The 14705-nt window shown below is 49.2% G+C and overlaps 1 protein-coding gene across 3 annotated transcripts; it reads left to right on the plus strand.

Annotated features, from left to right (window-relative positions):
• Positions 1-476: 476 nt before the first annotated feature.
• Positions 477-13878, plus strand: UBL7 (ubiquitin like 7). 3 transcript variants are annotated; one of them, XM_019983809.2, is made up of 11 exons: positions 477-554; positions 1893-2105; positions 3680-3799; positions 7178-7260; positions 8025-8109; positions 8610-8667; positions 9389-9522; positions 9779-9828; positions 10065-10232; positions 11022-11144; positions 13629-13878. In XM_019983809.2, exons 1-11 carry the CDS (start codon positions 515-517, stop codon positions 13764-13766), a joined length of 1212 nt encoding a protein of 403 aa, XP_019839368.2. In that variant the 5' UTR covers positions 477-514; the 3' UTR covers positions 13767-13878. The 3 variants fall into 3 exon arrangements, with proteins under 3 accessions (XP_019839368.2, XP_070631487.1, XP_019839370.2); XM_070775386.1 differs by lacking the exon at positions 13629-13878 and adding an exon at positions 11380-13622; XM_019983811.2 differs by having other exon boundaries at positions 523-604.
• The last annotated feature ends 827 nt before the right edge of the window (positions 13879-14705 follow it).

The raw sequence follows: 14705 nt of genomic DNA on the forward strand, positions 1-14705 counted from the left end.
ACAGCCTTGACTTACTCCTGGCGTAACCTGCGGACTCTGCATGGGTGCCAGGACATTGCGGGAATCGCGGGGCTGTAAACATCATACCTGGAACCCACCTGTCAATGCAGGAGACAAAAGAGACGCCGGTTCGATCGGGAAGATCCCCTAGAGGAGGGCGTGGCAACCCACTCCAGTATTCTTGCCTGGAGAATTTCATGGACAGAGGGGTCTGGCGGGCTGCAGTGCGTGGGGTCGCAAAGAGTCGGAAAGGACCGAAGCCACTTAGCACGCGCGCACACAAACCTCACGTCAGACCCCGTTCCGGTGACCTGCGCCTTGGAAGACTGAGTGATACATAACGCTATCACGCGAAAGCGCGGAGACACCCTCGCGCCCCCATTTTCAAACTGCGGAGTAGCCACACCCCCGGAAACCGGAAGCTTTACAACTAGCTTCCCCTTGCCGGCCAGCTATTTATAAAGGGGCGGGGGGTGGGTGGTGGGGAGCCGCCTCAGGAACTGCAACTCCCAGAATGCAGCGCGGAGCTTCCGGTTTCCGGCGAGAGGACCTGAGTGAGTGTTTACACCGGCGGCCCTGCGGCCGGGTTCCTTCCGCGGGACGGGTGAGGGCGCTGGGTCCCGGGCCGCGCGGGATCGACCTGTGGTGACTAGTTAGCTGGTTCTGTGGGAGTGGTGGGGTCGTCACCCAAGAGATAGTGTCCCTGTCGCAATATTAACTATCAGTGACCTTGGGCCGCTGACTTCACCTTTCTAGATCTCGGTTTCTTCGGCTGTAATATGTAGATGATAATGCCTGTCTCAGAACAGTTGTGAGGATTAAATGATATATAGTATATTAAAAGATCCATTTCCTTCCCTGCCATCAACCTGGAGATGGAAGGTTTGAGGGTGCCTTAGGATCTGCTGCACAGCCTCAAAGCCTTTTCTTTCCTCTTCCGAAGAAGCCACTTTGGAAGCAATAATGATTCTAACAAGGGCTTGTCTTGTCTTATTTCTCCCAACTGCCGGGTTTCTGATTCATTTTCTTGGTACCCATAAATACCGGGCATTGAGTCAATAAAGACAAAAAATTCTAGTCTTTGCTTTCAAGCCTCTAAGAATGAGATGCAGAGACGATTGAGAAGTAAATAGTATAGATATTTGTAACCCTTTGTCATGAGGGAATGTGACAACAACAGAGGGGGGAGAGAGAGAGAGAGAACAGAGGAGGTTGTGTCTGAGTTGCTCTTGATCGGAGTTTGCTTAGAGAGGGAAGAGGGAAGAGGAGTTACATGCAGAGTTAGCAGTTGAGCAGAGTGGGGGAGAGCTTTGTTTTGAATCCAGGCTGGGTGGGGGTGGACTTAAGTGTTGGGAAGGGTGGGGCAGCCCAGAACTCTTGAGAGGGGAAGGCTGGTAGAGAGAACAGATGTGAATGTTTTTGACAGGCTGTGGTGTTTAGACTTATTCACAGAAGTAATTTGATTTCTAAACAGAGGAGTGTATTGATCATATCTGCATTTTAAAATGATGAGTGGCAGCATGGATATTTAACACGGAGAAGCAGGAGGCAGGGAGCTTCTGGTAAAGTTGTTTTGGTTAAAGCAAAAGTTCATGAAGAAACACGGAGTGTATATAAAGGAGAGGGTTGGATGATCTCATTTGAACCTCACAACGCTCCTGTTAGGTGGGATGGCATTTTTATGTCCACTGTAAAGCCAAAGAGGCTTAGAGAGCTGAAGTTTCCTGCTGCTATAGAATGAGTGAAAAGAGGACCTCAGATTCTAGTTCAGGCCTCCTGATGCTGCATCCTGAGCTTTTCCAACAGTCACAGAGAATTCTCCTTCAACCCCTTGGTGGGGTGGGGGTGGTGTAGGTCTGTCCTTTAACCACTGAGGCTTTGTTGCTTTACAGGGAGAAAGAGAGAGCGCGAAAGAGAGAGGATGTCTCTCTCAGATTGGCACCTGGCGGTGAAGCTGGCTGACCAGCCACTTGCCCCCAAATCTATTCTTCGGTTGCCAGAGACAGAGCTTGGAGAATACTCTCTGGGGGGATATAGTATTTCATTTCTGAAGCAGCTTATTGCTGGCAAACTCCAGGAGTCTGTTCCAGACCCTGAGCTGATTGGTGAGTCTCTGTGGACTGGGGATGGGCTTCTGCTCTGATTTCTTTTGGGGGAGAATCATTCTGGAATCATAAGGGTAAACTAAGAGTTTGGGATTTGTTGTCTTATAATGTAAACACCGGGCTGCCCTGGTGGATCAGTGGTAAAGAATCTGCCTACCTATGCAGGAGTTGAGGGTTCAATCCCTGGGTGGCAAAGATCCCCTGAAGAACGAAATGACAACCCAATCCAGTATCCTTGCCTGGGAGATGCCATGGGAGGGGGAGCCTGATGGGCTACAGTCCATGGGGTCGCAAAAGAGTCGGAAACGACTTAGAGACTAAATGAAAACAAATGTTAACACTGCTTGAAAGTGATTGTTGTTAGGTGAATAGAAACAAATCATATAATAAAACTGTTGGCTGCCATTTTAGTTGTACAATATACTGAACTACTTCATCACAGCATTCCTTAACTATGACATTCTTTGAAAGAGCAAGAACTTGGGTTGGAAGGAGGTGCTGGCAAGGGAAAGGCCCTTAGTATATAGCATTTGAGGTAGGTCTTAAGGGACGGTTAGAAGGATTTTTGGTTGGTTGGTTGGTTAGAGGGAAGGCAGTGAAAAAGGAGAGATGGCAAGGGCATTCTAGTGGAGGAAGAAGGAATTTAAATATAATTTCTTTCTCTTTTTTATTTTTGACTATGCTGTGTGGCGTGCAGAATCTTTGTTGCCTGACCAGGGATCAAACCCTGGACTCCAGCATCACTTTCAGAAAGTGAATATAATTAAATTATATTATTAATGCAATGGCATATAAACTAGAAAAATGGTATAAACTGGCAAAAAGTTTATTTTCAGTCATGCATGCTAAGTCTTTTCAGTTGTGTCCAACTCTTTGCGAACCCATGGCCTGTAGCCCACCAGGCTCCTCTCTCCATGGGACTCTCCAACCCAGCTGGAGTGGGTTTCAGTGTCTTCCTCCAGAGGATCTTCCTAATCCAGGGATCGAACTCACGTCTCTTAAGTCTTCTGCACTGGCAGGCGGGTTCTTTACCACTAGTGCTACCTGGGAAGCCGTATATTATTAATGCAATGGCATATAAACGGGCAAAATGGTATAAGCTGGCAAAAAAGTGTTTTTAGTCCTAAAAACATGGGGTTCATTCTTTTTTATTGTTACATCTTCCCATTCATTTAAATGGTGCAGTCTCCATGATGTTAAGCTCTAGAGTTTTCCTGTGCATAGATTCTGTATTTTATCAATTTGCTCTTGTAACAATTGTTATTAAAATGTATTTATTTATTTTCAAACTTTATTTATTTTGTATTGGGGTCTAGTCCATTAACATTGTTGTGGTAGTTTCAGGTGAACAGTGAAGGGAGTCAGCCCTACATATATATATACATGTATCCATTTTCCCCAGGGCCCACTCCCACCCAGGCTGGCAAAATGTATTTATTAAGTAAGAGTACCGTTTAAAGCATATATCATTCTCTAGCTATCTGTCCAATCAAGATAAGGTTCTTAGGGGACAAAAGTCATTTAAATTATTATGAAGAGTAAAATATAAATAAATGGTTCTTCCCCCCGCCCAGATCTGATATACTGTGGCCGGAAGCTAAAAGATGATCAGACCCTTGACTTTTATGGCATTCAACCTGGATCCACAGTCCATGTCCTGCGCAAGTCCTGGCCTGAGCCTGACCAGAAACCGGGTGAGTGTTGGCTCTTAGACAGGCAGAGCTTCTGAAATATCTGCAAGGGAAGGAGGGTCTGTGTGTCCTTGAGGCAAGGGCCTGGGGGGAACATAGGGGAGATCTACTGAGATGATAATAAAGGATATCTTTATCATTTGTTGGATTAGACACATTGATGAACAGTGTAATTTTTATTTTCTTGCTGCCAGTGGCCACTAACAGTGCCTTCTGTTAGTGGGATGGAGAGTATGTATCTATTTAAATTCCTTTAGGGCAACAGTTTGTTTCTCAGCAAACCTTGTATTTTTTGGTTATTTTTGTTGTCATTAGAAAGAAGCTGAAAACTCCTTGCCCTTTAAATGTTATGGTGTGTTCTCATGTGCGCAAATCTTCCCACAAACTGCCTCAGGCGGGTGGTTTGTTCAGTCACCTCACTCCTGCTAATTTATCTTCCCGGAGTTTGAGAATATTCAAGTAGTATGAACGTAGCTCTTGGAGGAAACATACAAAGCCTCTCAGGCCTTTCTGACTTACTGATAAAAGGTGCTGCTTGGAATTCATAATTTAAATTTCACATCTGTGTTTTAAAAGCCTCCCTGAGGATAAAGCTAAGCTGTGTAGGAGATTAGCTTTGTTAAAAATGGGCAGTTTGGCATATTTTAATAATCTTCACAATTGCTGTGACTGGTTATCAGCTTGAAATTCTCCCTCTTTTCAATTCTAAACATAAAGGACAAAAAGATCTTCTTTTGTACCCTGATGGGAAGTGAGAAAGAGAAAGGCAGTCTCTGGTATCCAGGGGCTGGCCTGGGCTTCAGCTAGGCCTTGAATCGTGAACAATTTCACAGGTCACCAGCATTTACAAGGCTGCTCACTCTGGGGCTGTAACGGATCCAGATAAAAACAAGATTTCTTTTCATTTCTGAACAGAGCCATAAACCTGCACATTGACCAACCACAGAAATGACCAAATAACCCTCTATCCTGCCTATTAGGAGTGACTGCTGTTTCTTCACCAATTTCAGCTTTCATCTTGCTCTAGTTTTCCTTCCTTCTAGATAAGAATTATTAAGATACCTAATCATAAAATCACCCCCACTTCTTGACAGCCTCCAATTCACAACAAAACACTGCTTCTTTAAACTTCCCCCACCGAGTCCCCTAACTAAAGCCCACATCCTCTGAGTCCCTTCTAGCGTGCTCTTGTTGAGATGCCCCGTGGTTCTGGTGGTACGCGTCCCCTCTGTAAGAGCAGTAACACACCTTGCACAGCTGCAGGTGTGCCCCTCTGGTCTTTGGCTGGAGGGGATTGACAGACGGAAAGGAGCATTTGTTGCTTCTTCCAGCCAGATTGTTGCTGTTTGATATCTCATTTAATCAAGTGGCTCAGCAGGTCAGGTAACAGTATTAGCATTTTATACATGAAGAAAAAGAGAGTTAGAAAGATATTCATTCAAGGTCATCTGCTTAGAAAAATGAATGCAAAAGCTGGGATGTGAATCCAGATTTTCCTGGCTCAAGAGTATTCTTTCCACTGGGCTGGCTGCCTCCCACTTCCAAAGGATGAGATTAGCTCAGAGACATTAAGAGACAACCTGTAACTCTTAGCTGATTATGAGCTTAAGATTTCAAGTCCTTTTTATCCCCTGGAAATTTATTTTTGAAACAAACGGACTTTTTATTCGGAGGTGAAAATAAACTTTTAGATTTGCAAAGACATTTTTGTGGTGGCATTTTAGATATTTTATCCTTGAGTGTCCTTTCAAAAGGAAGCACATTTCTTTATCTTCCACCAGATTAGATCCTGTAGGAGGAGAAAAGTGTCAGTTGCTTCCTTCCCACCTGGATCCCTTTGGTGGTTCTCTGCAGAAGGTTGCACATCCCTTTAGGATCTCACGTAGGCCTGCTGTTTGAGCAGGGGTGTGTACCCTGGGCTCCAGCATAGAAACAGCTTAGTGTTCTTCGAAGCACCTCATGCTTGTATTCTCCCAAGCCTTTGCGCTTGTTCTCGTTTAGGCCTATAGCACCTCTTCCCCTGGTCACTGTCTGTTCTACCTTCAATACTCTTCTCAAACGTTCTCTCCTGGGGCTGTGGGCCTCCATGTGCCTAATGCCCTCACTGTGGTCCATGTCTCTGTTGTGGAAGCCCTTAGCATGGTATTTGGTAATTGTGTGTATGTGTCTTTGAGTCTGTCTCATTTCTGCTCCTGTCTTTAAGAGTTCCCTGATGGCAGGGACTCTTACTTTTTACATTCCTGTGCCTTGCACAAAACAAGATTCACTCCAAAAGCGTGGAGTAAATGCTTAGCACAAATTTGTTTAACGAATAAGCCAGGTAACTTACTTCAGGTGAATATTTTTCAAGAGACAACCCTCATGATTAGAACAATAGGTAAGGGTGTGGTTGCCACACAGAACCCCAGGGGTGCCATTCTCTTTTTACTTTGGAAATCATGCCTTTGGAGTTGAGCAGTGCAAGGCCACATAATCACAAGTAGCCTTCTTGGGTGAGGGTCACCACACTTTTAAAAGTGTGATCCAGGGTGGACTTCCTGCCTACTCCCCCTTGTTTTACCGGAATTTCTATGAAATGGGCGGATGTCCTAAATCTATGAAATGGGCGGATGTCCTAAATAGTAAAGTGACCAACTAAAACTAAGAAAACTGCTAGACTTTCCCATTTGTATGAGTCATAACGTCCAAAGATCAAAAAGGAACTTTGAGTTCTAGTGACATGCTTGTTTTTGGACGTGTGATGAAAGTTTGTTCAGAAGCCTAGAGGTACAATGTTGTCTTGGTCCTTCTTGTTATTTGTTTTTTTTTTTTTTTTTAATCAAAATAATATTACAGAGGCCTGAAAGAAAATACCCAGGAGAAACCAGTTACCCTCCCGATCCTGTCACCTTGGCTTGTTCCCGTCCAGCCTTGGCCCACACGCACACTGACATCTCATAAAGTTTTACTAGAGAACACCCATACAACTTTATGTTCTATTTCTTTCTCTTAACATATTGTGTCAACATGGCTCCATATTGTTCAGATGGCTTGCAGCACTTATTTTAAATCACTGCACAAAAGTCTACTGAGTTCATTATACCCTCCTCCTTTCCAAGTGTGAAAAGTCTAGAATTCCTGCAGTGGGATGTTGATCAGAACAGTCTTTTTCCTAAGGTAAGAGTCTCCTCTGCTAGAACTTGAATTTGTTTATCTACCAAAGAGACTTAAAAAGAGAGTGCAGTTTTCATGTGTGTGGTGTAGCTTTTTTTGATGGATGCCCATTCTTAGTGGGGTGAGGAGGGAAGAGAACCCGTGCCTGGACTCTGGCTGAAGCGATGCTCTGTGTCTGTGGCAGGGGTGAGGCCCTGGTCATAGGGTAACTGAGTGTCTCATCCCCAGAACCTGTGGACAAAGTGGCTGCCCTGAGGGAGTTCCGAGTGCTGCACACTGCCCTGCACAGCAGCTCCTCCTACAGGGAGGCGGTGAGTGTGTGCTGAACCCTCTGTGAGACTCCTGGCAGGCCTGCTGGAGAGGGGTGATGCAGAGAGGGAGCCGGAAGCTGGTTGCCATGGCTCCTCAGAGTTATTGGGGAGGTTTCGCCATGTCTGTGGGTCCCAGTCGAACCCTGTCTTCCCCCAAAGAGGCTCTCAGCTAGGCATTGTTGATTCCCTCTAATGATAGTGATACAGCCTCTCCTGATATTGGCCTCATGGAATGAATATAGTTACAGTCAAAGGATCCGTATGCTGTTTCTGCTGGGCCTTATTCTTTGGCTTGGACTGAACTGCTTGCCCACCGCTCCTTCCCAGGATCCCCTCGCTGGGAAAATGCACTGTTGACTTTCCATAGGAGAGTTGATAAGCAAGATGAAGACAGCTGCAAACTCCCAATATATATAAATGAAAAATGATAGTTGTTTGGAGATTGAAAAGGACTTTTGAAATCTAGAGAAACCTTTGTTATTGGGCTTATAATAAGAGCTTTTGTTGTGAAAGCATTAGAACTAGAAATGGGGGTAAGGACCATAGATTGAAGGCTTATTGTGATCTTGCTTTTATGCTGTTTCCCCTCCAGTAAGCCATGATCTCAGAGAAAAAAAGAGGTTCATCTCTTCCCTGGGGCTATTGTTCCAGTATGGTGGTGTGTGTGCAAGCACTTAGAGGAAGGAAGTACTTCAGCTGTGTGTGGGTATTTCTGAGTGCACCGAGCTAGTGGGAGTGCTCAGCTCCCCCCATTTCTCCTGCAGGTCTTTAAGATGCTCAGCAATAAGGAATCTCTGGATCAGATCATTGTGGCCACCCCAGGCCTCAGCAGTGACCCCATTGCTCTTGGTAAGTGCAAGGCTGAACTGAAGGAAATAGGAACTGTTGAAGAAGGAGAAGCCAGGAGGAGGCAGTTACCTTAAAGAAGCTTTGACACTTCATGTGAAGATTCGCTGGTCTTGTGGCAGGAGGCAGAGTAATCCAGATGTGTTCCATATACCCAACCCTCCAAGAACTGCAGCCCCACAGAGAAATCGTGGCCTAAGTAACACCAGAAGTGAGACTGTGAGGAAGACATGTGAGGGCAGCAGTTAGCCCAAACCACAGCAGTCAGGGAAGCCTTCCTGCGCACCTTGATGGACAAGGGGAGAGCCTAGAGACACGGGGAAAGAGGCTGGGGTGCTGTGCACAGGATGTAGCCTCCGTGCAGGGGCCTGGGGAACAACATGAAGAGCACGTGGGTTGTGCTGCTGGCACGTTGTTGCCCCACTTTCCACGCATACCCCTGTTAAGCTGGTTGCCTCAAGCCCTCTCCACTGGATCTGGCTAGATGTCCTGTTTTCCTTCAGGGGTTCTCCAGGACAAGGACCTCTTCTCTGTCTTTGCTGACCCCAACATGCTTGATACGTAAGTATACCCGTCTTACTAAGGGCACTTTTTCTCTCCTCATGGTCGGGCCAGAAGCCTAATGGTCGCCCTGGATTCTGCTCTTGGAGCCCATCCCCCAAATCTCTCTTCTGAATGTGTCAGGAGGTAGGGAGGAGCCAGGGCTGGAGGAGGGGGTGGGGGTGGGGGGAGGTGAGGACAAAGCCCAAGGGCAGGGGCAGACAGAGGTGGGGTGAAGCAGCGTCCTAAGGGAGGTGGCTTTGCAGGCCAGGCTCAGTTTAGATCTCATTCAGTAGATATTAGGGAGACTGTGAAGGATTTTAAGCTGGGAAAGAAATAGGTGCATACGTCCCAAAATTTTAGAGTTGGAAGGGAAAGTAGAGGTTATGTCCCTTTATCTTCAAGTGAAGAAAACAGCCAAACCCTCGGGAGAGGAGGGACCACTCAAAGACTTCCCAGTGAAGTGGTGTTGGAGTCAAGACAGGAGACTACCCCTGAGCCTCTGGGCTGTGCGTGTCCCATCATGCATTGCCAGAGAGGAGAGTGAAGCATCTGTGAGGGCCCCAGGGTAAGGCAGAGCAGCAGGAAGACATGCCGCCTGGAGGGAGGTGCTGAAGACTGGGAAATTTAAGGACAAGCAGGGGTGACTTGACTGTTAGGAGGGGCGCCCAGAATTCCTGTCAAGCCCAAGGATGCTCTTTCCTTCTTAGTCACCCTTGAGTTTCTTCCTGCTCCATCTCAGGTTGGTGCCTGCTCACCCTGCCCTGGTCAATGCCATTGTCCTGGTCCTGCACTCGGTGGCAGGCAGCACCCCAATGCCAGGGGCCGACTCCTCTTCCCGGGGCATGCCCTCCAGCGCCTACCGGGACATGCCAGGTGAGCCTCTGGACTGCGGGATGCAGGCCCCTGGGGAATGGGCGGTGGCCCAGGGCTTTGCTTTACTCGCAGCTATGTATAGTGCTGGCAGAGGGTGTTCCTTGGGAACTCTGGGTTTGAGTCAGGGAGAGCATCTGTCCTGTAATTTTCCAGGGGAGAGATGAGAACATGAATTTGGAGTAACTAGTGCCGAGACGCTGGAGCAGCACCTGTGCCTTCCTGTTCCTCCTCCTGAAATCTGTCCTTCCTTCTCCAGGTGGCTTCCTGTTTGAAGGGCTCTCTGATGATGAGGACGACTTTCACCCAGTAAGTGACGGGCTGCCCGCCATTTGGGGGAGATGGTGCTGGGGAGGTGCCCTCCTCAGGACCTGGCACGCCCAGCAGGGGGTGGTCAGAGGCCCTGTGGGGGCCCAGGTCCGCCACACTATTGCTGTGACCCTGGCAGCCTGGGGAGTCTCCCCAAGAACTGTTCTTGGAGCAGGGGTGGGGTTCTGAAAACCACTCAGGGCTTCCCCCCTGATCTGGGCACCTCCCTTGTCCAGAGTGCCAGGTCCACGCCCTCAAGCAGCACCCCCAGCTCCCGCCCAGCTTCCCTGGGGTACAGTGGAGCTGCTGGGCCCCGGCCCATCACCCAGAGCGAGCTGGCCACTGCCCTGGCCCTGGCCAGCACTCCGGAGAGCAGCTCTCACACGCCGACTCCTGGTACCCAGGTATGGAGAGAGGGTGGGAAGGTCCAGGCCAAGCCCCCAGGTATGGAGAGAGGGGTGGGAAGTCCAGGCCGAGCCCCCAGGTATGGAGAGAGGGGGTGGGAAGGTCCAGGCCGAGCCCCCAGGTATGGAGAGAGGGGTGGGAAGTCCAGGCCGAGCCCCCAGGTATGGAGAGAGGGGGTGGGAAGGTCCAGGCCAGGCCCCCAGGTATGGAGAGAGGGGTGGGAAGTCCAGGCCAGGCCCCCAGGGAGAAGGGCCCAGTGGTAGAGTGGGTTTACCTTTGCTGATCCTTGTGCTCCATCTGCTTTGATCTGAGCTCTACCTGGAGCCCCAGTGGGTTTCCCACTGCAGCTCAGGCGACCTCCCCTCACCTGCCTTTAGGCTCAGAAGTCTGGGGCTCATCCTAGGCCTGACTGACTCTTCTCAGCAGTTGGAAGAACCTCATGTCGCATAATGGTTCCTTACTTATTCCTGAAAGTGGCCAGGCGTATATCACAGGCTTAAGCATTCCTGGTGATAGTCACTCCAGCCAGCAAAGCCGTCTTTCCTCTGCCAGTATGGGTCCTAGGCTCGGTCAGGGGTCCCATTCCATCTCCGTGGAGCAAGAGAGTACAGAACCCTTCCTGCGCACATAGAGAGCTTTAAGGTGGCTCTGTGGCTGTCTCCTGCTGGCCCCTGCTGGGAGGCAGTGGTGAGGCACGCAGGGCACCGTGGGGTGATGTGACGGCAGTGGGTGTGTGCTGGGAGACTGGGGTGGCTCTGAGGGTGGCACTGACCATGGTCTGTCTCTAGGGCCACTCCTCAGGGACCTCCCCAATGTCCTCCAGCGTCCAGTCAGGGACGCCCATCACCAACGATCTCTTCAGCCAAGCCCTGCAGCATGCCCTGCAGGCCTCGGGGCAGCCCAGCCTTCAGGTCAGTCTTCCCCCTTCTGATGTTCACATGGCTTCTTTGGTATTTTGGATGCTGAGCTTTCCTCTGTCCTCCGGAGGCCCGTTCCACTTGGCCTGCTTTGCTGCAGGAACAGCTGGGGCGTGGCAGCGTGACAGGAGAGGGTGCTCCCAGCAAGGGCGGGTGTCCCTGCAGCTTCCACTCCTGCACCCAGTGCCCATGGCCTGGCTCCACTGACCGCCTGGCTTGGGTATTTCAGTGGCTGTTTCAGTTGAGGAGTCATTCGTCCATCCTGTGAGCATTGACTGAGCCTTGAGCCTGTCTGGTCCAAGCTTGGTCCAGCTCCTGGGATAGTGATGAGCCAGTCCTCATTCCCGCCATGGAGGGGCGCCAGACAGTCACTGAACTGAGGAACAACAGGGTGAGAAGCTGGCCCAGGCTTGAGGTCAGGTAAAACTTTTCTGAGAAAGTGGTTTTGTACCTACTGTCAAAGAATTATTTAAGGTTAGCCAGGCAGAGAAGGGGATGTTTGGTTGAGGGGATGTGGTGTCCCGGCAGAGGCAGCTACCTGTGTGAGCGAATGTGGAGGTACACAGGACAGATTGGCAAGAGCAGAGGCAATATCCACGATGAAAGATCCTGAGATGGGGCCAGAGTAAAGCAGAGCAGAAGCCGGAGTGTGAGGGCCTTGAGTGCCTGCGTAAGGAGATGAGGCCTGTCCGGCGGTCACCAGGGAGCGATACCATCCCCCCTGCCTCGTGGAACACAGAAGCTTAGCTAGCAGCTACGTGTGTGACCCAGGGGTTCACATTTTATTGCACGCCTCTGTGCACAAGCTGTTTGCTTTACTCTCTTTTGTTTGCTGCTAAGCCTGGGGCATGAACGTCATTTCTGGAACTGGTCCACGGTCATGAACTGGTCCAGGTCATTAAATGACAGGGACAGGGTCCGGCCCATGTGGTTCTCACTGCCCCATGTGGCTCGGTGGACAGTGAGGGGAGCAGGAGCAGGACCTGGAGACAGTTGGTCTTTTTGGTTCCTTCATCATCTGCAGCCTGATGCTTGTTCATTCTGCTCTTCAGCTCAGAAATCTTTATGTCTCCACCTGGCCTGTAAACGAAACTTGAGGCGGTTTCTGTGGTTTTCTAAAACTCCTCCACATCCTCACCCTTGCTTGCCTGCTTCTTTGAATTTGCATTTCATCATCACTGCCTTCTCCTTCCCACAGTGTGAACACATCCTTTTCCCTAAGGTGCGTACTTCCTCTTTCATGAGTCAGAGATATTGAAAACACTAAATTTCTTTAAATCCATATAGAAGGTCATTCATAGCTGAAAGTCAAAAAATCAAGGAACCATTGTATAAAGAGCAACATATATTTTGAGTTCATAAATGTGAAAATTTCTGCAAAGCAAAGCAAAGCAAACCAACGTACAAAAAGAACAAGCGAAGTCTGAAAGCTGATCACAAACCAGAAAGAAATCTGTAACGCAGACCAGACAAAGGGCAAAACCTCCCTGAATTGAAGTTCTAGTGATTTAGGACCAACAGCTCTGTAGAAAAGCAGGCAAAGGATAGTAACAGACTGTTCACCAAGAAGGAAGTACAGATGGCCTGTAATTCTTTGCAGTCCCATTGCTCGGAATTTATCCCGGAGATGTATGTGCATGCAGAGGGTGACATTTGTACAGAACCAGTCACCACAGCGTTTCTATAACGGCAAAGACTAGAAGCTGCCCTCCTGTGGTACATTTCAGGACATCCACAAGCGTTTTCTATGATACCTTAATATGATAGGAAAAAAGGAGCGATAATAAGAAAAGGGTAAGTATAGGAATGTGTATTTATATTTCCTCAAAGAAAATAAAGTAGGTTATCAGGAATGGGGGAGACGAGTAGATGAGTGTGAGACTTTTCACAGTGTGGTGTTGGTGGTTTAGTCGCTCACTTGTGTCCGACTCTTGCAACCCTACAGGGTGTAGCCCACCAGGCTCCTCTGTCCATGGGATATCCCAGGCAAGAATACTGGAATGAGTTGCCATTTCCTTCTCCAGAGGATCTTCCTGACCCAGGAATCGAACCCGGGTCTCCTGCATTGCAGGCAGCCTCTTGTAGTGCAGGTGGATTCTTTACCAACTGAGCCACCAGGCACTGTGTATCATACTAAAACAACAAAGTAATTTAAAAGTGTGTGTGTGTGTGTGTGTGTATAGATACAGCAGAGAAAGAAAGTAATCTTTTGAAATTTAGACATTGTATACTTTATGCTTTTTCTTTTTGATCTTTATGATACATTTTCCCCTTTTTTTTTTGGAAAAACTTTTAATTTGTTCCTTAAACTCTCAGGCCTCTCCATAGACCTCTTCCACAGTCCACAGACCTTGATGTGCTGTGTTGTATGGAACCTCATGTCAGCAGCTTTCCTGGAGGAACACACCTTCTGCTAGAGGTGAACAAGTCTCTGTAGGATCCTTACTGACCTCTCCTCCCTGTCCTGTCTTTCTGCAGAGCCAGTGGCAGCCCCAGCTGCAGCAGCTAAGGGACATGGGCATCCAGGACGATGAGCTGAGCCTGCGGGCCCTGCAGGCCACCGGGGGGGACATCCAGGCGGCCCTGGAGCTCATCTTTGCCGGAGGAGCCCCGTGAACTCCCTGTTCCACCTGAACCCCCAGCAAACTGCTAAGGTGGCTGCCCATGGGAAGCACTCTTGAAGGTGCCCCGTCTCTACTCGCCCCAATACACCTGATGGTCGACCTTCTGTTTTGTTCATTGTGTGGCCTTTCTGGCTGATGTGAGTGGGTAGAGGTGGTGGTGGGGCAAGCGTGGTGTGTGCGTTCTGGTGCCATGGCATCAGCTGGGCCCCGGGTGGAGAAGCTGAAATCTGTGTCCCGAGATGCCGCGTGATGCCCACACTGGTGTTTTGGCAGAAGTTTCCAGTGATAGCCTCCAGGCCCTTTGGTGCTCTGGGTGTGGCCTCCTCCGAACGTGCCCAGGGACTGCTGCCCAGTCTCCAGGGTGGCTGCTGTGTTACGGCTGTGGCCAGAAGAGCCTTGTGCTCCTGGGATGACCAGTCTGAGGAATGGCCGAGTGGAAGCTCACCCCCTCATCCCCCGCCATTGCTCCCTCTCCCAAAGGCTTGTGAAAGATTCCTTGTCCCTCTCCTGGCCAGTCTCACCATGCACTCTGATGCCCGCTCTGTAATGATGCCGGGATCCAGGCCTCAGAGCCATGCCAGGAGGCAGGGCCCATGTCTCTGTCCTGAAGGCATAAATACAAGAGCAGTTAAATAACAATACTAAACAACAACACCAACACCAACAGGGCCCAGCTTTCGTGTTGCAGAGAGGGCACCAACTCCCAAGCTGCTGCTCCATCTGCCTGAGCTCTCGTTCCCCTTGGCACAGCATTCCCTGGTGCGTCGCAGACATGTCCAAGTTGAGCGAGTGGGTTTCATGTGCTTTGAATACTCTGTCAGGAAAAAACCCTTCCCTTCAGCTGGTGTTTCGGTGGGAAGTTGCTCAGAGGGCTGCTCCTGCCATGTGCCTTTGGCAGAGATTTCATCTGCAGCCTCCATGCTTATGTCAT

Source organism: Bos indicus, chromosome 21 (genome assembly GCF_029378745.1).
Source record: "Bos indicus isolate NIAB-ARS_2022 breed Sahiwal x Tharparkar chromosome 21, NIAB-ARS_B.indTharparkar_mat_pri_1.0, whole genome shotgun sequence".
In the NCBI taxonomy this organism is placed as follows: Eukaryota; Metazoa; Chordata; class Mammalia; order Artiodactyla; family Bovidae; genus Bos; species Bos indicus.

What these genes read in the sequence shown, in the direction of transcription:
- UBL7 (XM_019983809.2), top strand. Translation starts at nt 515, where the DNA reads ATGCAGCGCGGAGCTTCCGGTTTCCGGCGAGAGGACCTGA. An exon ending in CGCCTACCGGGACATGCCAG is followed by an intron (nt 9,523 to 9,778) that starts GTGAGCCTCTGG and finishes TTCCTTCTCCAG; the next exon opens with GTGGCTTCCTGTTTGAAGGG. An exon ending in CGGGGCAGCCCAGCCTTCAG is followed by an intron (nt 11,145 to 13,628) that starts GTCAGTCTTCCC and finishes GTCTTTCTGCAG; the next exon opens with AGCCAGTGGCAGCCCCAGCT.